General features: G+C 31.8%; 2 protein-coding genes across 2 annotated transcripts; one reads left to right on the forward strand and one right to left on the reverse strand.

Annotated features, from left to right (window-relative positions):
* Window positions 1-550: 550 nt before the first annotated feature.
* Window positions 551-12423, reverse strand: LOC132723391 (uncharacterized). The gene is made up of 2 exons (XM_060708105.1): window positions 12299-12423; window positions 551-1298 (listed from the first exon to the last, which is right to left on the reverse strand). The coding sequence occupies exon 2, from the start codon at window positions 1278-1280 to the stop codon at window positions 825-827; it is 456 nt and encodes a 151-aa protein (XP_060564088.1). The 5' UTR covers window positions 1281-1298; window positions 12299-12423; the 3' UTR covers window positions 551-824.
* Window positions 12424-15262: 2839 nt separating this feature from the next.
* Window positions 15263-27181, forward strand: LOC132723399 (uncharacterized). Its single transcript, XM_060708116.1, has 9 exons — window positions 15263-15338; window positions 18137-18349; window positions 18719-18871; window positions 19064-19112; window positions 19411-19537; window positions 21920-22044; window positions 23638-23713; window positions 25748-25859; window positions 26975-27181. The coding sequence occupies exons 1-9, from the start codon at window positions 15278-15280 to the stop codon at window positions 27160-27162; spliced, it is 1104 nt and encodes a 367-aa protein (XP_060564099.1). The 5' UTR covers window positions 15263-15277; the 3' UTR covers window positions 27163-27181.
* Window positions 27182-27745: the final 564 nt, after the last annotated feature.

A 27745-nucleotide genomic window follows, 5' to 3' on the forward strand; every position in this document is an offset into this window, starting at 1 on the left:
AAAGAAGGCTGCATTAGCAAATGCCATACCACAGCATGTCAAACATCAAAGAACACATTAACTAAATGATTAACACTATGAGATAACAATGGAGTCAATAGACAAAGACCAGTCGTTGATTAGTCAGAATTATTTTATCAGTTGTAAAAATAAATCATATTTCAGGTAATTCAGATTATTTTCTAAGTAACCATTTATAACACAGCTTTTAGACAGAGTAGTTGCGTTCTTAACCATTCGGATTTATAGACCGGTCACACAAATGATCAGAAACCGAGTGGATTTAAAAAACCCTTCATAAAATATTTTATGATAAAAAGTGAACACAGATACATCTAAACATTAACATTTAAATAGCAATATCAACTTTAAAATTGAGATATATATGGTGGCATTTTTCTGCCATCAGATAACCATATAACTAACTAATTAATTAAGAGGTTAACTAGTTACGTAACTAGTTAACCTCTTAATTACCTAGCTAGTTATGTGGTTAACTAGTTACGTAACTAGTTAATTTTTCAATAAATAAAAGATCATAACAGGAAATAAATGCATGTTAGTTCCTACAACTGCCATCCTTTTATTATTTTGCAACTTAATATTATGAGGTTAACTAGTTACGTAACTAGTTGACCTCCTAACTAGCTAGTTAATTAAGAGGTTAATTAGTTATGTAACTAGTTAACCTCTTAATTTACTAGTTAATTAAGAGATTAACTAGTTACGTAACTTGTTAACATTTTAATTAACTAGTTAGTTAAGTGATCGATATTCTTATAGTCAAGCTAAAATGTCTTTTGAATGTGATTACACACTAGGTATTAAGAAGACTTGCAGCATCTGCTACATTTTTTCTGCAAGTGTTGCAGTTTAACAACAATGTCAATAGCACTTGGTCTTTTTGTCATATCATACATTAAACATTTCTTGACAACTTCAATAACTGCATCTGGAAATTCTTCCCCTCCTTGTAGATAACTCAGGCCATGGGGCTGCATCCCCTTTTTCATGTTTTCTTCCAGTATTTTAGTACCCTCACTATCAGAGTCATCATTATCATCATCCCCTCCATCATCAATATTCCAGATTTCTTTTCCAGTATCACCCAGTCCAGGTTCAACATTCCCTTTAAAATGTTTTTCAACTTCACTCTTGATATATGCATAAGTAGATTCATGCTTTTTCAGTCTAATTTCGTGTACTCCACCTTTTTCTTTATTTGATAGTCTGCGAGTGCCCGACATTGACCTCACTTTGCAGGCAATTTTTATTGTCATTTCTTTATCTTGCTCAGGCTGAAAAATCAAAATATCAATACAATGCATCGTATATGAACATATTGGGTATTTCAGGAGCACACTGATATTTATAAGACAGCATTGATGGCTCAATATTGTTAACCTGAGTCCATCTGCAATAATATCGGCAACAAACTATGATAAACTATCAGTCTTAAAGAAAATTACGATCAATTGTATATTTCATATTTTTACTATCTGAAATGGTGATTTAATTTTCACTATAGCGATCATTTGACCAAGACTTGTGAAATCCTGATGACAATGGCAGACTGTATGATAAATATAAGGTTATTTCTAAAATTTGACCTTGTGTCCTAGTTTCGGGTCTGACATGGCCATATTCAAATTAATCCATTAGGCATGAATGGTAAATCATTTTGACAAAGTTTCATTGACATAACATAGAATTTTAGTCTCTTGATTGTAAACAATAAGATAAACAAGATCAACAAGGAAAGGCGGCATTCAAGGAACGTAATCCCCACATGACCCAGCAACAAGAACCAGTGGCAAGGAGCCCAGGCGGTCCCCGACAAAAACAGGACAGGGCACAAGGCGGAGCACGGACAGGCTCATCACCAAAACGACAAACAACCTGTCACCGACAAGGAACACAAAGAAAACAAGCAATTGAGCGAACAATAGAAAATAATAAGGTTTATGTAAGATTTATCTTGTGTTGTTTCATCATACATAAATTCAGACTATTCTTTTTTCCTAGATCAGTGATCACATGTGTCACCTGCCGATAGCAATTTAATTATGGGCCAACTTGCTTTTTTCATTTACGAGCCATAACTCAGCTTAACTTATTCACCAATTTAATGGGTTAGACATGCTCTTGTACTTAAGGTATCAATGCCATACCCACTCGTTTTAATTCAAACCTGAAACTATATGCTTCAGATCAAAGAAAAAGATGAATACATAGGTTAGATGTAGGCAACACATTCTTTTTATACTCAAGGCAAAAGCACAACATTGCATCGGCCTAGATGACCATGACCTCTGACCCAGCGAACTAGCTCATGTGCATGACAATTCATGACATATGAAATTCCTCCATGAACAAAGAAGTTATGGCACGAACAAACAAATACTGAATAGCCACTTTGACAACTATCTCGAGCTCAGTGGAAAAAAATCCTTTAATGACTATGCATAATAACTTAAAGTATAAGCAAGATACAGTACCAATAAACACAAGATTTTTTTGCGAAACCCTCCGCCTCACTATGGAAATTATTTGTCCCCAGTAATATTAAAATCCCTCTATGCATGTAGGATTTACACTTGGGTCATGGGTTTGCGCTGACTCCCAAGTGTGACCTTGGCCTTTGAGCAGCAGATCTGGGTGTTGTATAAGATATACCACCACCATGGTGAAATTTGGTAACAAAATTGTTATCCTTTAAAGAAAGACAAAATATAGACGGGACAAAGCAGCTGCAGGACAGACGCCAAGATGGACTTTCTTAAATTTTGGTTTCATGTGAGTGACTAATCTTTTGTTCTGAAAAGACACACAAACACCAAAGCAAGAGGGCCATGATGTCCCTATATCGCTCACTTGTTTCATAACCGCCTCCGTGGTCGACGGGTTAGAGTCGATGACTTCTAATCCAGTTACCTCTCTGGCGTGGGTTCGATCCCCGGGAGATGCTTTGGTAGTTGAGCGCGGAGGAAGGTAGTCTAGTACTGGTGTTACTCAGCAGGAAAGATGGTTAGGGAGCTACCCGCCAATATGACTGAAATACTGTTGGGGAAAAGGCGTAAAATGAAACAAACAAACAAACAAACCTGTTTCATCTGACATTTGGCTTTTGTCATGGCCAACATCCTACCAAGTTTACGACTAATTTGACCCCGGGGTCATGATTTGAACAATCTTTGGTAGAGGTCCACAAGTCAATGCTACAGGTGTCGTATAGCTGGTTGCACAGGCTAATGAGTCATACACGCTATATTCAAAAAGAATGACAAGTCAACATGTATATACATATAATAAGGTTTTTATTTCATAATGTGCACTATGGAACATGACATGATTTATGAGTATTATAGTTCAGGATGCATACGGACTGACCTTATGTCAGGATGATTAATATATGTAACTCTTAAACGTGTGTATTTATATACATTATAAAATGTCCTTAGGACAGGTTGATATTATATATACTATTCTCAAATGTCAGAGAGGGAGTTCGACTTTGGTATTCCACTCGTTCACTTTGTGTGTTTGTATTTGTATATTAAAAGTATGTAACATCCGTGAGTTCTTCCTACGTTATACGACAACGGTTGATTTGGCGCCTAAGACCAGCGATGTCGAAGCGACGATTTTGGATAGCGGGGACACAACGAAGTACCTGTAACAGAAAATTAAAGGTGAGTGATCGTTAATATACCAGTAATTTGCTAATTTTGAAGATGTCAGATCAAGAAATAGCTACAATTTTTGAAAATTTGTCAGATAAATTGAACAATATTTCAACTATCATAGGTACACAGGGTTTATCAGAAATAGTACAAAATTTTGATGGAAATACTAAATATTTTAATGACTGGATAAAATCTATAGAAAAATATGCTGTTTTAAAAGGTTTGGATGATAATAAAATAAAATTAGTCGCATTTCAATCAAGTAAAGGGACTGTAAGCGATTTTATATGTAGATATTTGCGTGATAATCCTCGTAATTCGTGGAAACAATTAAAAGAAGAAATAAGTACTAGATTTGGGGAAATTAAAGATTTACATCATGAATTTTTATCTTTTGAGAAATTTTAAACAAGATTTGGAGAAAGTGTTCAAATTTTTGGGGGAAAAATTTATTAATTGTGCTGAAACCGCTTATGAAAATTATAAACTAGGAGATAATAGTTTAATTGAACTTCAGTTAGTAGAATTGTTTACGGATAATTTAGCGCATAATTATTTAAAACTTAAACTTATGAGAGAAAAGCCAAAAACTTTACAAGAAGCAATTACGTGCGCAATGAATGAACAGAATTTCAGAGCTAGATTTTCTGCCAGAGTAAAATTTTCAAATTCTCAAAATCACGCAAAATACAATAATTACAGAGCAAATAATTCTATTCATTATTATACAAGAAATTTTTGCGTGTACTGTAAGAGACCAGGTCACCATGTGCGTAGTTGTAGATTTAGGAAAAATGAAATATATTCTGTATTTCACCGACAAAATTTTTCACGATTTAAGAAAAATAATAGCAATAATAGTTTGAAATCAAAGATTAAGTGCTGGAAATGTAATAATTTTGGTCATATTATGCGAGAATGTCGTAAACAAAATTTTTACGACAGAAACAAATAAATTTTCAGGAAAACTAGCAAGTTCCTGTCACAAAGGGTCATTGACAGGAACGATAAAATACCAAAATTTAGTATAGCATTAGCTGGAAGCCCTAATTCGTGTTTGATTAAAAATAGAAAACTATAAATACAGATCGTTAGTAGATTCAGGTGCTGAAGTTTGTCTTCTGCATCGCAGAATATATAGAAAATTAAAGAATCCCCCTCAACTTATAAAACAGAAAATAAATTTATGTTCAGTTGACGGAAATTATTTACATATAGATGGTTATATAAATCTTAATTTTCAAATAGGGAAACAGAAACAACTCAAAAAATTCTATGTTGTTTCTAAAATGAATAGAAATATTATTTTAGGCCGTGACTGGTTAACACAAAATGGCGTTAGATTATATTTTGATTTAGGCTGCTTAAGAGTTAATAATACATATGTACCCCTCGAAGAAGATATTCATATTGCATCAATTGTTAGATTAAAACAGGATGTTATTCTGAAACCTCAAACAGTTAATGTGTGCACTGCTAAGTTAAAACAAAATCCAGGCTTGGAAAATGATAAATTATATGAATTAAAAAGTATAGAAACTGGAATTATTGCTTCTGAACCAGGCCTTATGATAACAAATTCTGTTATGAAACTTTCGGCTGATAGAAGATTTCCTATTATGATTGTCAATAATACGCATAAAACTATAAGATTAAAACGAGATTCAGTAGTTGCTAAAGTTTCAGAAGTTGAGAGCATTAACTCGGTTACAGAGGCTCTTCAAACAACTTCCCCTCTTAACAACGATTTCGAACGTGATATTCATACACCTTCAGAGCATTTTAATATTGTTAGAGACTTATTAAGGAAAAATAGAAATATTTTCGCAAATAAAGATTCTGAATTATCACAGACAGATACTGTAACCATGAAAATACCAACAGGTAATCATCCTCCAATCAAATTACGCCCATATCGCACACCTTTAAACAATAGAAAATTTATGAGTGACGCAATCGATGAGATGTTAGATGCTAATATTATAAGAAGAAGTCATAGCCCCTTATTCATTTCCTGTTGTTATTGTCGGAAAACGTGACGGCAGTAAACGGTTTTGTGTTGATTTTAGACAATTGAAAATAAAAATTACAAAGCCAACATCATATCCTCTCCCATTAATTGACGATATTTTAAACACTACTAGGGTCTTCAAAATATTTTACAACACTAGACATGCGCTCAGGCTTTTTGGCAAATACCCGTGCATGAATCAGACAAGGAAAAAACGGCTTTTACGACATTCCGAGGCTTGTTTGAGTTCAACCGAACCCCTTTTGGCCTAAGTTTTCTGCCCCTGGAGTTTTCCAAGAACTCATGTCACATGTCTTACAAAGGTTTAGAGGCATTTGCTGTCAGTTATCTTGACGACATTCTGATATTTTCTAAGTCATTAAATGAACATTTATCACATATACAGACAGTATTTTCAAAGCTTAAAGAGCATAAATTAAAACTTAAACTGAAAAAGTGCAGTTTTATTCAGCAACAAACAAAGTACCTTGGTTTTATAATTGATCATGAAGGTATAAAACCAGACCCAGAAAAAGTAAAAGCTATTAGGTCACTTCCGGTACCAAAATGTGTTAAAGATGTCAGATCTTTACTTGGTGCTGCTGGTTTTTATAGAAGATTTTGCCCTAAATATTCTAAAATTGTTGAACCTCTAATCAATCTTACAAGAAAACGTGTTTTGTTTAAATGGACAAAAGAATGTCAAGAAAGTTTTGAACAATTAAAGAAAATGTTAAACACGTATTCACTTTTAGCATTCCCAGACCCAAATAAGCCTTATATTCTATACACGGACTCCTCAGATTAAGTGGTCGGAGCATGTTTAAGTCAGAAATGTGACAACAATCTGGTATTGAAAAACCTATATACTTCTTATCTCATAAATTAAGTGAATCTCAAAGAAAGTACAGTACCATAGAAAAAGAAGCATTCAGTATTCATTATGCGTTACAAAAATTAGATGTTTATTTACATAATGCAGAGTTTACTATATTTACAGACCATAAACCTTTAAAATATCTTCTAGAAGCACCTATGCAAAACAAAAGAATTCAGCTTTGGGCTTTAAATATTTCTGCCTATAACTGTAAAATTGAATATTTGCCAGGAAAATTAAATTTAATTGCCGATTTCTTTTCTAGACCTCCAGCTGATGATAAAAATGCTAACAAGTCCGATATTGAACTTTATGAGCCCGATATAAATGACAATGCCTTCGAAATAACAGTCTCAAATTCAAGTAATAATTCAAATAATGATAATGTACATGCCGTGAAAACTGATGAAAGCTATGAAGTAAATGCTTTTGATTCTACGCACTTTAATGCCAAAGAAATAGCAAACAAAGAATACCAATTTCAAGAGCCAATTGTAGAAGATATTAAACAATTCGAAAAATTAAATATGGCCTCAGAGCAAGATAAAGATCAAACTATTCTCGAACTGAAAATGTTACTACGTCACGGACAGCCAACTAAATCAGTGCAGAGCAAATATTTAGAAATTGACCAAGTTCTTTATTATCTGTCTAATGTAGATGATAATCCTAATCTTAGATTGTTTGTTCCGCAACACTTAAAACACCTTGTCATTACTCAATATCATTTAAATAATGGTCACCCAGGAACACAGAGGTTATTTACAACAATAAAACAAAAATATTTTTGGCCAAATATGTTCAAAGAATTGTATGAATATGTTTTTAAATGTGTTGATTGTCAGTCACGTAATCTTACAAAAATAAAAGCACCTATGGGCGAAACAAGAGTACCAATGTATTCATTCCAGACCATGAGTATCGACGTTATAGGGCCATATGAGAAAACAATGAGTGGTAACCGCTACATTATTTGTTTTATTGACCTTTACAGTGGTTATCCCGAGTGTTTTCCTACTGCTGACAAAAGTACTGATACAATTATACATTTACTTTTAGAAGAAATTTACCCTAGATACGCATGTCCATTACAAATTGTCACTGACAATGGATCAGAATTCACAAGTAATGCTTTCAAAGAAACACTTAAAGCGTTAAGAATTGATCACGTGCGTACAACTACCTATCATGCTGCCGGAAACGCGAAAAATGAACGTTCTCACCATGTCATACATGATATCTTAGCTAAAAGAATCCAGGGAAATCTCAAACAATGGGATATTCATCTTAACATGACACTAGCCGCACTTAGATTCAATGTCTCTAGGACTTCGAAGCATAGTCCATTTTATTTGTTATATAACCGTGATGCAATTCTCCCGGTGGACCTGTTGCTACAACCAAGGCAGCGCTATCATGGCGAAGAGTATCACAAAATTGCATTACAAGAACAACATAATACTTTTCTATCTGTTTATAAGAACCTTAAAAAAGCAAAACGAGAACAAGCTAGCTATGCAGATAAGACCGCAAAAGATATCAAATTTGAAATAGGCGATCCCGTATTTTATAAAAATTTTCGTAAGAGAAGCAAACTAGATGTGAATTGGAAGCCATTTTATAGAATTATGGAGAAAAGGTCACCATTAACTTATATAATAAAAAATCAATTTGACAATTCAACAGTTAAAGTCCATGCAGAACAAATTAGGCTTGCAAATATTAATGACTGGTCAATACCAAAAGCAGATAATACAGGCAGACCAAAAAGAAATGCCACATTTGTAGTTACACCTGAAAATAGCGATACTGATGATGCTTCAGAAATACCAGAATCAGTATTACCCCAAGTTGCTAAGAATGTTAGAAAAGAAAGGTCAAATTCTGATAGTGAAGATGATGATATTCCATTAGCCGAATTACAGAAACATCTTCGACAACAACAACAAAGTTCAAATAATGACAATACTCAAAGTAATGCACATTCAGAAGAAATGCAATCGCAGACTGATTCAGAATTATCAGACTCAAATTCCATACAAGTAAATAGCAATCCTCAGTCACAAAGCAGCATATAATGCTATTCAGTCAGATTCAATGGCTGATGATAATGATTCGGATAATGAAATGTTTATAAACTCTATTTTAGTAAAAAGAAAAGTATTGTAAAAACCTCGATATAAAGTATCTGGTAAGGTAAACACAAAAGTTACAAAGTAAAGATAAAGGGTCGAAATCAAGTTTTAAAATGATTTTACAAGGATTAGCTGAATTGTTATAGAACGTTATATTCCGTGTTTATATGCTATACTAATTTTCGGTAAATTGACCTCAGGCATTGTAAATAGTAATTATGGAAAGAAGAAAATATATATGTTAAAAGAAAACATTATAAAACAAAACAGAAAATTACATTATTTAACCATACATCTTTATATTTTTGGTGGTTGTATTCATTTACATTAATTTTCAAGTTGTTTTTATTAGAACTATATATCTTAGATTTTTTTTTATTGATTAAAATGATCGTTATTCGCTATATGTTTATTAATAGATCGGTTAATTAAAATGCATTTCAAAGTAAATGACAGCACTTAATCATGAGTTTCAAATTGATTATTTACTTTATTTCATATTAGAATAACATGTGTATACATACATGTTTCAACTGTCAACGCACAATCATTAAATAAAGTTTAAATTGGGATAAGTCTTATTGTGGAAATAAAACTAAAGTTAATAGCTTAGTTAAAAAGTAACAAAATACATGTTTGTCTAGAAAAGTAAAAAAAATTTTAAATATCAAGTATTACATAAATAAGATACTTACACTAGAGAACATCTTTCATTGGAATTCTTATCCTATGCATTTTATGACAGTTGTCTTGTTGTTCATATATCTGAAACAAAATTATGTTTATTGTATATAATATCTATTAACCGATCTGACAACGGACGAAAATGCAAAATATTGGTCTAACGATCACTTGTCGTCCAGTCAAGACAGAGAGGTGCGAGCGAATTCGCCGGTACAGTAAAACACCTCCTGACTAGAAATATTACAGTCAGCCTCTACGATGTCAAACTATGTACAACAAAAACCATGCAGATATAACCATAAACACCTTCTTCGATGTAAAACCATGCAGATATAACCATAAACACCTTCTTCGATGTAAAACCATGCAGATATAACCATAAACACCTTCTTCGATGTAAAACCATGCAGATATAACCATAAACACATTCTTCGATGTAAAATGATATGAAATAAGCGTCTACGACGTTTAAAATACATAACTATGATGTTACAGCCGACAACAACAACAACAACAACAACAAAATTGTGGAATCAAATAAACTTTTGTTCCTGTCTTCAACCAGAGAAGCCGAAAACTTCCGTTTATCAATAGAATGTGTTTTTCTATGTGTTATATAAACTTAAAAACAAAAACCCAGAGAAATACTGATGACAACTTCTTATCAAAATAATTATTTGTGCGCGACAGAGATATCCAAAATAAATATCACATAAACATTTGCGAGAATCGTGCAACAGCAAACTGTTAATTTAATTATCTTTTACTCAAAAACATTGCTACATAACTGAAGAATTATAGATCTATCATCACTTTGTTGTATTGTTCAATACAAGACATTCTTTTTACAACGACGAAACAAGAACAGCGTTTACAGATGTGCCAATAAATATTCAAATATAACTTTATCAACTTGTGTATAAAGTCTACGTTTACACATATCAAATACATATATATAAATTTAAAAGAATCTTCAAGAACATCAAACATTTATGAACAATTATGAGTGTCAATTTAAAATTATACTTTATAAAGCTACATACCAACGATTTGAAATTCCCGTCACGACGACCAAGCCATACTGATGTCAGCAAGTACCTGTTACAAAAAACATACCTGTCACAGGAAGTGTTCAATGCGCATGCACAATACACGTTTTACAGGAAATGAAACACCTGGACATTTTATCAATTATCAATTGTTTATAATATTTTTTAAACTTTTTCGTATATAAATATCTTTTCTACTCTTATCATACATATAATTCTGTTAAATTTTATACCTTAAAGTTTTTCTAATTAATATTCTTAAAATAATTTGTTCTTTGAAAATTGTTAACTTATTTGATTGTTTTTATGTTTACTAGATCTATAGAAATTAACTTTTTTTTCTCTTTTTTTATGATGAAATAAAGGAAAATATTAACTGATAAAAAAAATTTCGAAAAGATTATCTTTACATTTAACAATTATTATTTTTTTACTTATTAAAAACATTACAAAATTGTTGAAGTAAATTATAACTTACCCGACTGCAGTATCCGAAAACTTTTTAAAAAAGTGACAAGAAAATATATTGAGCGAATATTTCCGAATATTGTTTCCTAAGGCGTTTTTTCTTTTTAAAGATAAAGTAATAAAAAAAGTCATTAGATAACATCTCTGACCGGACATCTCTGACCGGATATTACCTTAAGGGTAAAACAGATGTCAAGTTGATTTTAGATTTTAGATTTTTATAATTTGTTAGAACGAGTTTGAAATGTTTGATATTAAATAATAACTTGTTCAATACTTTTTTTTTAAATATTTTTTTTTAATAAGTAATGGTGGAATTGTCGTATAGCTGGTTGCACAGGCTAATGAGTCATACACGCTATATTCAAAAAGAATGACAAGTCAACATGTATATACATATAATAAGGTTTTTATTTCATAATGTGCACTATGGAACATGACATGATTTATGAGTATTATAGTTCAGGATGCATACGGACTGACCTTATGTCAGGATGATTAATATATGTAACTCTAAAACGTGTGTATTTATATACATTATAAAATGTCCTTAGGACAGGTTGATATTATATATACTATTCTCAAATGTCAGAGAGGGAGTTCGACTTTGGTATTCCACTCGTTCACTTGTGTGTTTGTATTTGTATATTAAAAGTATGTAACATCCGTGAGTTCTTCCTACGTTATACGACACAGGCAAAATATCTAAGCCCTAGGCCTTGTGATTCTTAAGAAAAAGATTTTCTAAGATTTACCTACGTAACTCTATGTAAAAATCAAGTGGCCCCTGTGTCATGGTCAATTTGATCCCGGAAGTCATGATTTCGACAAACTGGGTAGAGGTCCACTAGTCAATGTTACATGCAAAACATCTAAGCTCTGGGCCTTGGGATTCTTAAGAAGAAGATTTTTCTAAGATTTTTCCATATAACTCTATGTAAAATCAAGTGGCCCCTGTGTCAAGGTCGATTTGACCCCGGGGCTCATGATTTGAACAATCTTGGTAGAGATCCACTAGTTCATAGGGTGAAAAGTAGGTTGGGATTCTGAAAAATATGAGTAAACCCCCATCCCCCCTCCTAGAATAGACACTGAGGATGCAAGTTCGAGACGTAGATCTAGCTCCGATTACATTTTTTTTCTTTCTTTTGTAAACCCCACAGATAACCACCCCCTCTTTTTATCGACCCAAAATAAAATAATCCCTTTTAAGATTTTAGAATATTGGTGAAACCCAAAAAATGCTGGACTAACATAAAAAAATGAGGATTCTCTGTGTGGACAGATTCTAAAACTGTATCGATACCTGAAAAAGCTTATGTACATTTATGCATGATTATGAAAAATATAGTGTCAAATAAACTTTAATCTAAAGGAAGAGTACTTACTTTAAAAAAAATGAATTGGAACTCCTGTAACTCTCGCCATCTTTACTCTGAACGGAAAAGGCCCTAAGCGCATGCTCAAGCGTCGTGTCAGACTTGACATCGTGACGTAACAACTGTGCAGATGAAATTGTGAATTCGTGAATTCCTGAATTCACGAATTCATAATTTCACGATTTCACTTTAAAAAAATGAAATCGTGAATTCATGAATTCACGATTTCATTATTTCATTTATTCAGATTTTTAAGAGAAATAGTGAAATTATGAAATCGCGAATTTTTTAAAGTGAAATCGTGAATTCGTGAATTCATGATTTCACGATTTCATTATTTCATTTATTCAGGTTTTTAAAAGAAATCGTGAAATTATGAAATTATGAATTCATGAATTCACGATTTAAAAATTCAACATTTCACTCTAAAAGTAATGAAATTTAAAGTCTTGAAATCATGAATTCGTGAACGTGAAATGTCACCACCGGTCTTTCGTACTATATAGTTTTAATTTACAAATATCATCACAATATGAGTAAATATAATAAAATAAGGGTATAGGCCATCATTTATTAATACAGGATCAGGGAAAATAATATAGTAATAATCACCTTGTATCATTTTTTAGAATTATTGGAAATAACATGAATCTTGTCAATTAAAATAAAATAATGTTTGAAACGTCTTTCTCATGTCCAGTTATTTTGTTTATCAAATTTGAATAAGTAGACCAAATGCATACAAAAAACATGCCTGACAGTATGTTTACTTTCATCGTCGGCAATTGACACAAGAAACGTCCAGTGCATTTTTATGTCTGTGATCTTATATTAGCCGTCATTGAAACGCTTGCACCAGCTGAAAAACCATGTCCTTAGGTTAATTAATAGGTTTATTAATTGCTCTTCGTTTATTTAATCTTACGGCCTTCCCGTATAGAGGTGAAGTAGTATCCCCCTTTATTGGAAATAAGTAACAACCGCACAAATTTTCAGTTTTTTAACGAGTATCTTATTTCTACATTTAACGCTATGATGAGCACTTAATGTATGAATAACGCCATACTTGAACCTGAAAGCACTTAATAAATACGAAACTTGTAGTGAAATACTAATAGTTCCTCTTATATATTTATATTGCAATTATTTTGCAAGTTCGGACTATGTACAGATTACAGAAAAGGGCGTCGGTGGAACAACAAGCAGACACTGTGGCTTTGATCCATTGACATTTATCACATTCGGAAACGTAATGCAACTACAATTCAAGTCGGACGGTTCAACTGAATACAAGGGTTTCAAATTCATCATCAAGTCGGTGAAAAGTAATAATTTAATTTGATTGTGATTAAATATACATTTCATGAAGTCTGTATTTTTACTTTCAAAATATTCTATTTAATATATTCCTTTAAAATGATTTCTTAGCCTTTGGTCAAACAGTTGTGAACCCTTATAAAGCCCTGGCTGGTATAAATATGCATTCAAATCGTTATACCACTCTATCCAGCCCGCATAGCTCAATCGGTAAGAGCGCGAGACTTGTAATCTCAACATTGTGGGTTCAATTCCCGGGCTTGCTAACTAAAATTGAGGTTCCGTGTATGAGAGCTTAAACACTAGGCACGCTAAAGAACCAGGAGAAGCTTCTGCATTGGGGCATCTTTCTGTATCTGTATCTTGCACTATCCTCCAAAATATAAAATGACTAACAGTCTTCTGGAGGTCTCACCCATATTGGCAACCGGTGGCGAGTATAAATAAACTCAAATACACACATATACCACTCTGCCGTTGTGACCTTTCTTTAATATTCATCATTATTATAATAATATATGAAATTGTATCTTACCCGCTTGATATAATCATGGCATGTTAAGATCATTGGACGTGATATTTGAATTACTCTTGTTGAATTTTTTGTGTTTACAAAAACAAATTTCACGTATTTGCAGAACTTTCGGATGACTTATTTTGCATTGGTAGTATATCAAGTGGCAAGAATTCGAGCATAATGAACAAAGAAACTTCAGGAGACAGTTGTTTTTACCGATTACAGGTGAAATAACTATATTTAATAAACAGAAACAGTAATTTGGACAGACTTATATCTGTGACTTTATACAATGTTAACTTTATCTATTCTCTTTTAAAATTACTCATCTTTTTTTTTCGTCTCTCTCAGAATACGTTAACACGTTTTTACGTGTATAGTAGCAGGATTTTGATAAGAATTATTTCAATTGGTTATAATTTATGAGATTATGCCGTTTTGCAGGAATGCAAAAGATGTATGATTTACTATTAAATGAGAAAAATTATATACATTTAAAAGAAAAAAAATCTTTCAGTTTTAAAGAAAACAAAAATAAAAACCGTAATTGTACATTTTTTGTAATCATCACATTTTAACCTTAATTATCACATTTTAACTTTCTCTGTGTCATCTCCTGTACAAATTAAACATATATTAAATGTGATGCTAGCCAATAAGGTTTTGCAGGCACCAAAACACAATGATATAACGCTGACACTAAAATTGCTAGATTTTGGATCAGCTAGTTGTGAGGAGGAAAGTATAATCATTTATGAAGGACAAAGTACACGTAAGTTTTATAGAATTCTATCGCTCTATAATTGTATAGTGTGTTTAATAAAACATGAAATGTCTTTAAAGTTTAAAAACTCATCTCACAATTTCTTAGACTAGTATTTTTTTGTGTTAAGTCTTACTTAAGTCTTTGCAATAAAATCTTTACGTGAACACTTTCTATATCATTTTGCAAATTAGCACTATATTATAGTATAATATGAATAAACATGTCTAAGAACGTTCAAGTTAGTCATTTGCTTCCTTTTAAATGTTGTTTTTAATATGATTTTCAGAAGGAAGACCTTTAGGTACGATATGTAGTGATAGTGATCTCGGAATACAACCATACCGTGCAAGTTCAATGTTTATTGAGTACAGGAATCAAAATAGAATACATGTTTGTAGAGAACAATTTTGTATTATCAACGACCCATTTTTCGGTTAGGGGAAATGATGGTAATGCTTACTTTTTTAATAAAACAAAACAACAATAAAATATATATTAAATGTAAACAAAACATGTCTCTATGAAACGAAAATCATTTCCAATTTAAAACATACTAAGGCGAATGCGTTTTATGGAATGTGTTGAAAAATAGTAGAAAATAAAAACCAGCTATACAGACTTTTGATATAAACAAAATCAAGTGGCCAGTTGCTTATTGTCCCCCGCCTTTTCGAAGAAAAAAGGGGTGAAAAGAAATAGGCTCCGTCCGTCCGTCTGTCCGTCCGTCCGTCTCACTTTCGTGTCCGGTCCATAACTTTGTCATTTATCAAAGGAATTTTAAATAACTTGGCACAAATGTTTTTATAATAAGACGATGTGTCATGCGCAACAACCAGACCCCTACCTCCAGAGTCAAGGTCGCTTTTGCTCATTCAAGGTCAACATTGTCTATTTGAGGGTACATGTATATGTCGTGTCCGGTCCATAACTTTCTTATCTATGAAGGGATTTTTTAAATACTTGCCACAGTTGTTCACAATAATCTGACGATGTGTCATGCGCAAAAACCTATCTCCAAGGTCAAGGTCACACTTGGAGGTCACAGATTAACATAGTCTGTTAAAGGGTATATTTTATGTCAGGTCCATAACTCTTTCATAGATTAAGGGATTTTCAAAATACTTGGCACAAATAGTCACTACAATAAGAGAATGTGTCATGCGCAACACCTGTATTCCTATCTCCAAGGTCAAGGTCACACTTAGAGGTCAAAAATTAGCATAGTCTGTTATAGGGTATATTTTGTGTCCGATCTAGAACTTATTCATAGTTCAATGGATTTTGAGATAACTTGGCACAAATAGTCACAATAATAAGACAATATTTCAAGTAGAACACCTGCTCCCCTACCTCCAAGGTCAAGGTCACACTTAGAGGTCAAAGGTTAATAGAGTCTGTTATAATGTATATTTTGTTTCCCGTCCATAACTTCTTCATAGATTAAGGAATTTTGAAAATACTTGGCACAAAAAGTCACAATGATTAGATGATATGTCATGCGTAATATCTGTGTCCCTACCTCCAAGGTCAAGGTCACACTCAGAGGTCAAAGATTTACATAGCTTGTTATAGGGTATATTTTGTGTCCAGTCCATAACTTTTTCATAGATCAAGGGATTTTAAAAATACTTTGAACAAATAATCACAATAATAAGACGATATGTCAGGCGCAAAACATGGATCCCTACCTCCAAGGTCACACTTAGAGGTCAAAGATTAACATTATCTGTTATATGGTATATTTTGTGTCCGATCTATAACTTCTTCATAGTTCAAGGGATTTTGAAAATACTTGGCACAAATAGCTACAATAATAAAATTATATGTCATGCACAACACCTGCATCCCTACCTCCAAGGTCAAGGACACTTAGAGGTCAACGCTTGATATAATAGATTTTTAAATTGTGTGTATCATTTTGTTTCTTTAATAAATTAATTGTTGCATTTGCAGATGTAGCATTGATCATAATTTTTGACTGAAAATTCTGAGATCCATACCTCAGTCTTTTTAAATAGCACAATTTTATGCTTCATACTTCCCCGAGGCGGGGGACGTTGGTAACTCTGTTACAAATTCTTGTTATCTTTAAAGACTGTTTATTCTAAAATTATATATATATAAAATCACTGGAACCAATATTCAATCCGCATTTAAAGGATAAATATTTTTCTTTATAAAAATGTTTAAGAGATAATTAATACGTTATGCTCCATTTATTGAATAAGTAAGCCGTTTTACCTCTCCCCGATTACTTAATACTTTGCATTTAGAGTAGCAATCTTTAGCAAACAAGGCACGTGACTTTTGCAAAAATCAAGCCTCGATTTCTCTTCATATTTTACATTGAAGACGTCCTTGGGGAAATGTGTGGTTGGCACTCGTCCCTTTTAAATGAAGTTTAATAAATCATAATGGCAATTCACAGAAACTATATATCTAGTACATTCGGATTTCATAGGAAATATTACGTTTCACTAATTATACGACCTTGCAATAAGAGAGAGAGCTCAGCTCTAATATTAAGGCATCTAACGGTTATCAGGACCAGACTAGGCATACGTTGACGCGTTTCTGTGCTTTATTATTATTATGTAAAATGTAAATTTTTTACCCAAGAGCCCAAATAACAAACAAAATAATGCGAGAAATCGGGTTGGCATCGCTTAAGAATGCAAAGACTATTCCATCAATTGGACAGGTTACAAACTTTGGTTTAGTTGGAAGAAATCATATTATGTATCACTTTTTAGATAATTATAAAAAAGTAAACCTACGCACGTCTTGATTGCCATGACTGCAATTTAAGACAGTGGCTTTGAATTTATTGAGTCTGTTTTAACAAAGTGATTAAGACTTGGTACCTACCACCGATCAAATTATGATGTTAATTAATTTAAGAAAACAGAAATTTAAAGTAATATTAGGCCACTGAAATAACACTTACAAGATCGTTTATCTACTTAACGGAATTATACCAAATACCATATTCTTACAAAGAAGGCTTTATGACTTACCAATTAGCCCTTGTACGCCTAATTGCTTGTTCACATGCACAAACACGTACGTACAATTTGAATAAAACTTAAATTAATTGCTCAATTATTGTATGCATTAAATAAACATGGTCACAAAATGAAAAAAGAACATGATGTCTTGTACTTTTATGACAATATTCAATTTTGCGTTTTCTACAAGTGTTCATTATTTAATTTATGAATAATTATCATGTTAAATTTACTTGCAGACACTGATGGTTTGTTAAAAGAAAACAGTACAAACAGTGGTATCAATTTATGCACTGGATCAAAATACAAACACACCAAGAAGTGGGCAGTAGCGGTTTGTAATGATAATCTTCCTCGTCATGCTGTACAGGTAGAATTCGACTACTTTGACATGGAAAACGCAGATGACTGTATCTTTGGTTCATTGAAACTTTTGGCAGGAGACAGAGAAGGTATTTAAATTCTATTATAACATTCCTCGTAATGTTGTCACTATACACAAAGAAGAAGAAAACGGTGTTAAACTGCCAGTAAACACTGGTTAGGGTATACATGTTTATTCGGCTGTTATTTTTCCCCTCGATAAGATAAACACCACTGAAAACGATATTATTTCTGAATCATTTCTTTTGATTTTTATAAAAGATTGAATATTATATTTATATCTGACTTTCCAAGAATGCATACGTGCAAATTTACATAATTCGAAACGGGAACTAATTGATGATTTTATACTTTCTCTATCGAAAAACAGTCTCATGACTAATTTTTTTTTGAAAATCCTTATAATATTGATGACAATTTTATCCCATATTTTTCAGAGACATCTTTTCTTAATGAACAATCTTGCGGAAAGAATAAACATGGACAAACTTTTGTAACAATGGGCAAATCACTGAGTCTTGAAATTAAAACAGATGAATCATTAGCCCTTAAGAATTTTCAAGCAAAGGTTTCATTTGTACCAGATACAGGTTAGTCAGTATGTCTTTTTTGTTTTATGTCATTTCAAATAATTAAATGTTCTATCTATAAACATTTTCAGTCTCTATTTGTTCTTCACCGTGTATCACTTGAACAGTTTGACCAATTGACTTGTCATTTCAGAAGCTTTTGGAAAGTCTTCTTTTGTTAACTAATTAAAACAAATGAATAATTCATTGTAGAATGTATATGCAAAGACAACATGGAATGCACTCGGGACAACACTGAAAAGTATGTAACTTTAAATCAAATAAAACGAAACCTGATATTTCCTTTTGATATGTTTCCATTGATTTATAGAAGATGCTTTTCATTTTTAACTGATGTCTATGGACAAGAATCTTAAGTAAGTAAGATTATCAAAAACCACTTAAAAATTTGAAGTTTCATATTAGATAGTTCTTGAATTAATCTCTGCAATGCACATAATTATAATCCATTGTCCAAAAAACATTGTTAATATAACAATTACATGGCAAATTTTCTCGTTCATTTTTGTTCAAATATGACTTTATATTTGATACTATAGATGTATTCACGGAAAATATTGTGATATAAATACATGCCAAAACGGCGGAACATGTATCCAGACTAGTTTTGAAGAGAAATGTTACTGTCCTAAAGGTTTCAAAGGAGACGACTGTTCACAAAGATATGTAAGAATAATACAGTGTTATGTATATAACACTTCACTTGTGTTATGTATATAACACACGAGCCTGCAACATTTTCAATTTTTCCGTGTTAGGCTTTCTTTAGGGATTCTGTATTTATCTATTTTATGATCATATCCGTGTTATTTGTGCCGTGTGGTGGCTGTAAAAAGTCTCCCCGTACATTTAATCAATGATGTTATATTTTCGATCCTTGAAGATCGTTCAGCACGACATTATTGTTGTGCTTGTGGTATTTTTAGTTTCAACTTTTTGGCACTTTCAAGTTGGGTGGTTCCAATATTCCTACTTGAATAATGTTGAATCACCCTTAGGATAATGTTGCCTGCTTTTTAAATTTGTCTTTTGACGTCCAATCTGTGATACGCAGGCTTCATAACCTCAGATCCCTTTTCAAAATTCCATTTTATTTAGTTCCGCCCATTGTTTTCTCGTTTAAGGCACACGCATTTTTTTACTTGGGGACCATATGCCGCTTTTCATGGAATGGTACTACCGTGTCACATTGAAGGTTCCATGATAACCGCCATATGAACACATCTGCGGATGTTTCAAAATTCAAAATTTTACCAGTTCATGTTAAATGTTGAATTCTGCTTAAGCCGGTGCTAGGGGGCGTGGACGGTAACTTGCACTTTCCAGTACCGTCTATGAACAGGCTCAATCAAACCGAGCCTGCAACATTTTCAATTTTTGCCGTGTTGGGCTTTCTTAAGGGATTCTGTATTTATCTATTTTATTTTAAATGTGTTCAGTTCCTATCTCCTGAATAACTCAGTAGGTAGAGTTCAGACCTGATAATCGCAATGTCGTGGGTTCGATACCTACTCATGTCACTATCATTTATAATAATTTTGTTTATTTGATGTTTATATAATTTTTCATGTTCATTTATCTTCTTCAAAAGAGTTCTCTTCATGCTCATTCTGGAATATTCTTTCTCTAAGTAGTTTAGTATTCTAGATTGCTCATTGATAGTATATATATTGAGAAGTGTTTGTACTTCGCGGTGTGTGTGCTAACTTGTGATAAAGTGTAATGTTGATATACTGATTGTGTGCTATTGTACTTAAGATATCGTGAAGCTTACATAGGAATATATAAGTTTGGATTCTGTTATTCTGTATGGGAAGTATTTTGGACATATTGTGATATTCTGCTGTGGACATTTGCCATTGATTAAATTAGAGTTGTGGAAAACAATTGAATCTCAAACTGTGAGTTAAACTTTAGGACGTTTGTTAAATTTGATTTTTTTGATTTTGTATCATTGTAAATAACTGTTTTTCTTTAGTTAAAAGTTGTAAAATTTGTTGCTGGTTGCGTTTAGCTCGTAACAACAGAAGTTAAATTGAACATTGAGAGTTTCCTTGATGTCTTTGATGTTCTTTAAAATGTATTCCCAATTCATTTTGGTATCGTTATAATATTGTTATTTTAATCATCGTCATGGAAATATACTTCGTTCGTTGAAAATTGCTCATTCCCGTAACCGTGTACCGTATTTCTTTTTCCAAATTGTTTCATATTTAGCTGAACTTCCCGAAGAATAGTGATGCTTTTGTCATGACTCTCTTTCTCAGTGATGGTATCGACGTTGGTTAATTTTTTAATTACGGCAATTATTTTAGAAACTATAAAAACTATTCATATCCAACTTGGTATACATATTTATTGTCATAAAAGAACGCAATCTTGTAACAGCTCATACTCCTACAATTAGTTTTTGCATAATTATTTCCCCTCTTTCAATTAACATTTTCTGCCATTGTTAACCTTTTTATTCAGGTGCATTTTTACAGCAACTGAAACTATTCACTTCCAATTGGTAAACATGTTCACTATTTATTTGTATACATGTTCTCTATTTAAATATGTCGCCTTTTCATCTGAAAAAAGTTCTAAATATCAGATTTGCAAAGTTATGTTTCTTTTTTCCAAAACGGAAGAAATGAAAATGTTGTAGACTCGATCAAAGTACAGCAGCCGGTTATTGCAAGCTAACTTAATCGCCATTTAGTAAAACGCTCGATGTTATCGTTATATTCATTTCCTTGTTCAAATACACGTGTTTCATTCATGAAATATTTCTCCTTATCCAGTTTAATTTAGTGAGCTCATTTATAAATGTTTTCTCAAACGTTATTCCCTGAACAAAAACTTGAATACAGTTAAGTTTTACTACATAAAATTTATAAGTTGTAACTAAATTAGATAATAAGGAAAACAATTATAATTTTGTTTACTTCCTGAAACTGTTTGTTTTGGCAGGGACAGACATGTTTTGTATAACTTTATCACTTTTTATTTAGCTGTCTTAAACAAATTTTTAAATAACGTTTAATTCAATATTTATTTTGCAAGGGTGAATTTTCGAACAAAATAACATTCATCAGTGCACCCGTGGACCGCACGCTAAAGAGAGGTCAAGGTCATATCGAAGAATGTCTAGTTGAAGTTCCATATGAAGAGGAGGTAGTATATAGTTGGTAAGAGAAGTAGCATTATAACACATTTGTTTCTAAATTAATGAACTAAATAAGGGATCAACATGCTTAAAGGACGGCATAAGGAGAAAGAGTTAGATTTGAACAAATCTAAATGTTATAGACTTTAGTATTAGAAGTAAAGGGTAGTTAGAAGCTGCAGTATTGATTAAAACAAAGTTATCAATAATAATCACAATATTTATTGTAAATCAAAAACCTAACTACTGTAAATAATACTTCTTTGAACATGCTAAGTCTTGGGATTGCTTGTTAAACGCGATATATAAATGATTTTTGTGGAATGTCTAATTTAAGGTGTATTACCTACACTTTAAAGAGTATTCAAATAGGCTAGAACTATTGTTAACTACATTGAAAATGAGGGCCCTGGGTTCAATCCCCAGAAGGGTCAACTTTTTTTTCTTTTTTTTTTCTTTTAACATTATTTATGTATCTCTCATGTCCCATTTGGAAAGAAAAAAGTGTTTAATTTTGATTTTTAAATTTATATAGATATCATTGGCTAAATTATGATAAATCTAGTAATAAATATGGTACCTGATATTTTCAAAGTGTAATAAAATCAAAACTAAACGGTAAAAGTATTTCATATTTCACAAGATCAACCAATATACTTCTTTAAAAATTTAGGGAAACTTTGAAAACAAGCACTCATTTAGGTAAATTTTAAGGATTTTTTTAGATTAGGCTCCATAAGTAGGAAAATGGTCAGACACGTGGTAAAAATGGGTGGGGTGGGTAACATTTTTATACAGATTTCATAAATTTTAAGAAGATTATGTGGATTGTTAGCTAAATGGTACTATTTGTTTCTAACAAAAATTAATGGGAAAACATTTTTATTAGAATGTTATTGCAGATTATTTAAAGGTTGCACATTTCTAAAAATGGGCCCTTTAAACATCCTAGCTTTAGTTCAGAAAAATGGCCATAAAAATTTGTTTGAATTTTGCATACAGGTGTACTTTAAGGTATATATCTGACCTATGATGTCAATTTTTTAGTTCCTTATAGTGCCCATTAGGGTGATAATACCTTAAATCATTTTACACAAATAATTATGAAATATGAATTAAACAATCTAGTGATTGTGATATTGAATGAAATTGAAATTCAGTCGCCCCTTTAAACAATCAGATGTACAATTTTTGCAAATACTTTAAAAGCAGAATTTGTTCTAACAATTTTAAAATTCTTACAAAAAGTCCTAGCGCCAATGCCGGTAGTGACATATGATGCATTGAGCAAGCAGCAGTTTTGATCGGCAGGGATTAAATTAAATAATTATTAACCAAAATAAAATATGGACGTGTTGAATTGTAAGAACCATTACCTTTTTCGAGCTATTAACGTACTGAAGTGAAAGATTGTTAGCATTCATAGCTAAATGCCACTTAAAATATAGTTAAATGAAAATTAAACACAGTGTATTACGAAAATAAAAAAATGATACCTAAAACATGAAAAATTTAACAAACTAAGAACAAACAGAAACAACATAAATTTTGCAGTCAAAAATGACTTTTGGTGTTGCAATACTTTATAGCTACATTTGATTTTTTTTATTTCCAGGTCATTACAAGGAACATTAATAAATCCGTATAATAACACAATAGGATTTGGAACTCATCCGGGTGGAATATTACAGGTGCGTTTTGAATATAAAAAGGTCTGTAGAGTTATTTTAATGTGAAGTTGGTTACAGTATAGTCTAAAATGATTTATTACGATACATAATGCTGAAATGTTTCTGTTTTTGAAATGAGTTATATCGTGAAGCAAAGGATATTAATTTAACATATTTGCTCGTCACCCTTCTTAACACTATTTTCTGAATTTACCATTTTTCTTATATATAGCTCTTTTATAGTTTTATTTATAGACCGATGTTTTTTATATTTGATATTTGGTTAACTTCTTACTTTAAATAGGTCAAGATCACCGGTAATTAAAATGGATGTTTTACATACTTTATAAATTGACTGATTCATATTTTGCCAGTAGAAACATTAGACAATTGATTAAGGTCAAGGTAATCTGTGATAGAAACTGATTTTAAAAATTGCTTGCTTAAGAATCATTTATCTTTTTTAACCGGGTCATTTCACTTGTGTCAGGTGGATACCTTGGGTTGACCTCTTTCATTTAGTTGTATAATGGATTCCTTGGATCAAAGTTAAGGTTCTTTATTTGTCGTTTTAAATTGAAAAAAAAACTAGTTCACGTGTTCATCATTTTGCGCATTTGTCTTAAACGCGATAAGTTTTTTTTTATCACGGAAATCATCAGTACACTTGTTTTATAAAAATGCACTGAATTATAATTTTCTGAATAATACGACGCCGTTGATACACACCTAATGTAAAAATGGATTCATGCCTTTCTGTAAATAAATGAAAGTCACGCATTGGTTTTTCAACTTTTGGCCGAAACTGTCAAAACAAACCGATATCATAGATATCACACAACTGGAGAGATCCCTGATCATAACTCATACTCTGCTATTGTATTGTTCAAAGTCCCTTTCAAACAACCAAAACGTAGAGCTTTTTCAAGTCTGTTTACCTTTATATTGATTCTACGAAACGATTTATATAATGTCTGACTCCTACTGCTTTGCTGCTTATATTCATCTTTATTTTGTCGTTATCTTTATTTTTTAAACGTCTTTTATTATCATTAACATTATTCCTTTTCAATCTTGCATTATCAAATGTGTTCACTTTCTGGTAACTTGTCAATTACAACCACCACTGACATTGTAGATTGTTCTTGCTAGAAAATGGCTTCCATAAGCTTCTGCTGTCGGCTAAAATCTATAATTAATTTTATGTTGTTATATTTATACATGTACAAATATTCTAAATAAAATATGTTTAAACCAATAAATCGCGGATACTTTGTTTCGCGGATTTCTACAAAAAACGTGAATATATCGAAAGTTAAACAGTTCCCGCCATACAGTATAAAAATACACTTTGATTTATTGAATTCTGTATTTTTTATATAAAGACCTTAATTGGTCTGTTAACTTTGGATGTAGATGAATGGCCTGGGGAAAAGGCTTGATCCTAGAAATTTTCACGGGAGGTTGTCTAATTTCAGTTTACCTTGCTGTAAAATAAACAGTGATGAACTTAATAAAAATTATATTTCCATTGGTCATTTATAGCCCCTCACAAGTGCCAAATGACTTCCAAGACGCTTTTTAACGCGTGCGATCATTTTAGCCTATAGATTATGCGGTCAATATTTGACCTGAATGGAATATCATACTCGGTAAATTATTCAAATGGCCTATGATACAATTCAAGTAAATTGCCACTAAGTATGACAAATATATTTAAAATATAGGTGTAAAGTGATTTATATCTAAACGAACGCTGAATGTAAGTCAAAATTATAAATAATGCATGCTCGAATTGATTCAGCCGGTTTAAGAAATGTAATATACAAGCCAACTACCATGTGACGAAGCAAAACCCAGCAATTTTTGTACAAGAGATTTTTTCATGACTTTTAAGCTAACTGCTAGTTTATATGTAATTGTATGTTATGAGATCACGAATAAAAAACTGCATGAAAAAAATGTAGGTAGGTAGGTAGTTTAATTGAAGAAGAGCATTGGAGGTTCAAAATTCTAAATAGTTAAAAGCATTAAATTTACTTGCGTTCATATTAGATTGACAAGTTCTCGGACGAAATGGAGGGGCAATATTCATGTATCGCTACAACCTCGGTCGAAACAGTGAATCACACTTTTACGTATACCATTGCAGAGGATTGTGACGTCAGTAAGTTCTTTATTTTAACTGATTTTTCCAGCTAATAACTCAAGCTAACTTTCACATAATTTTATGAAGTGAATGAAAAATAGAGTCAAATAAGCACTGGATAATGTTTTAGTTCAATCTCATTATCAGCTCACAACACCCATTATATGTGGTCTTTTTTAATTAAAAAAACTTCAAGATTTCTGAAATCAAAAGTATTGCACGTTAATAATGCTAGTACTAAGTCCTTTTTATTTCCATGCGCGAATATAGATGGAATTTGTATTTTCCATACAAATTAAGATTTGTCTTGTATTCTGATATGCTTTGTGATTTGTAACAAAACGCAAAGAAGAAAAATCCGGTGTTAAATTACAGTTACAAATAAACACTTGGTAGGTACTAGATAAATATGCAACTGTCCTTATTTTTCTTCCTCCCTTAAGGTAACAACAATAACGATTTTTATTGATATTTTCCATTTTCCATATATTTTCTGTTCATATGATAATAATAATGGCACACATACCCAAACGCTACAGGTTTTATCTGTATCAGTTCAAATAAAATAATAAAGAAAAATCTAAGGCAATTCCAATAAAGCAAAATGCTGTCATCTAAGTATTTAAGTCATTCATAGACACCAGAATGACGTCATGACAAACTGACTTGGGTGGGTGATGACAATATACTGACATCGATGTTAACACAATACAATCTAGTATTACACGTAAGTTTAAATTGTTGAACAATTGATAATAGTCATTAAAGAATAAGGTGAACCTTTGGTTTTTATTATTTCCTTTTTGACAGAAGCGTGGTTTATTAGCCGATAAACACCGCCGAACAAACGTATTATAAGCTTCTACTTTTTCATCGGACCTTGCCAAATATTGCCTACTTTTGAGAAAACTGATATGTCTTGAAACAACAGTCTCAATTATTAAAATAGTATTCCATAGCAGCAACGATGCGTTGTGCGTTACTTTTTGCACTTTGATATATATCATCTTTTCAAAAACTTGTTTGTAGTATTAGTGCAGTATTCAACTTTATATGCAATGTCAATACAACAATACATTGATGATTTAAAAAAGAATAAAAAACAAACCAAAAGCGCTTTTTATTTTTATAAGGAATATACCCAGGACCACAGTCAGAGATCAAAAAACCTAATGAAATAGCTTTACTTACGTGCCGCGTGAACCATCGAGTAAAAGAAGTTAGATGGAAGAAAGATGGTGTTTACATTGATTTTAACAAAGATGATAGAATCAAGGTACGTTTTCAAATGCATATACATGTAAATCATGAAAATAATTAATAGAATTGTTGTCTTGTTTCGTATATCTTTCTTATCATTTTTTTCTGAAACATTTTATTATCATCCGTACGTAAAGGTTAGCGTTATGAGTTGTTGAATATATTTAACTATTGTAAGACTTTCTATTTTCTGTTTTCACCACGAGGCGTATACAAAGAATACAAATAGCCTTTAAATAAATAATGACGTTTAGTGGTACATTTATTATTTGTCAAAAGATTTGAAAATTATGTCTGTTACTTAAAAACAAAATATGAAATTGAAATAATGCAATATGATAAGGCATTTTTTAAATGACAAGTTAACAAAATGTAAAAAAATTGAAAAAACGAAAGCAAAAAATGTGTTTAGTGAACTATAATAAGTTGAAAAAGTACACATTTTGACATTTTTAATTTGTTTATGATAATGAAAATATCTGAGACATTCACATAACGGGTTTTTTTACGAAAATACGAAAAGTATATGTTGACGGTATACCAGAATGTAATAGTAATTGCAATAAGAAATGAAAAAGTAAACTCATATTAAGCTGCTTTTCTTTCATTGGACCTGCGTCTTGCAAATATATTCAAGAGAAAAC

This window comes from Ruditapes philippinarum, unplaced genomic scaffold (genome assembly GCF_026571515.1).
Source record: "Ruditapes philippinarum isolate M1 unplaced genomic scaffold, ASM2657151v2 ctg2253_1_1_1_1, whole genome shotgun sequence".
NCBI lineage: Eukaryota > Metazoa > Mollusca > Bivalvia > Venerida > Veneridae > Ruditapes > Ruditapes philippinarum.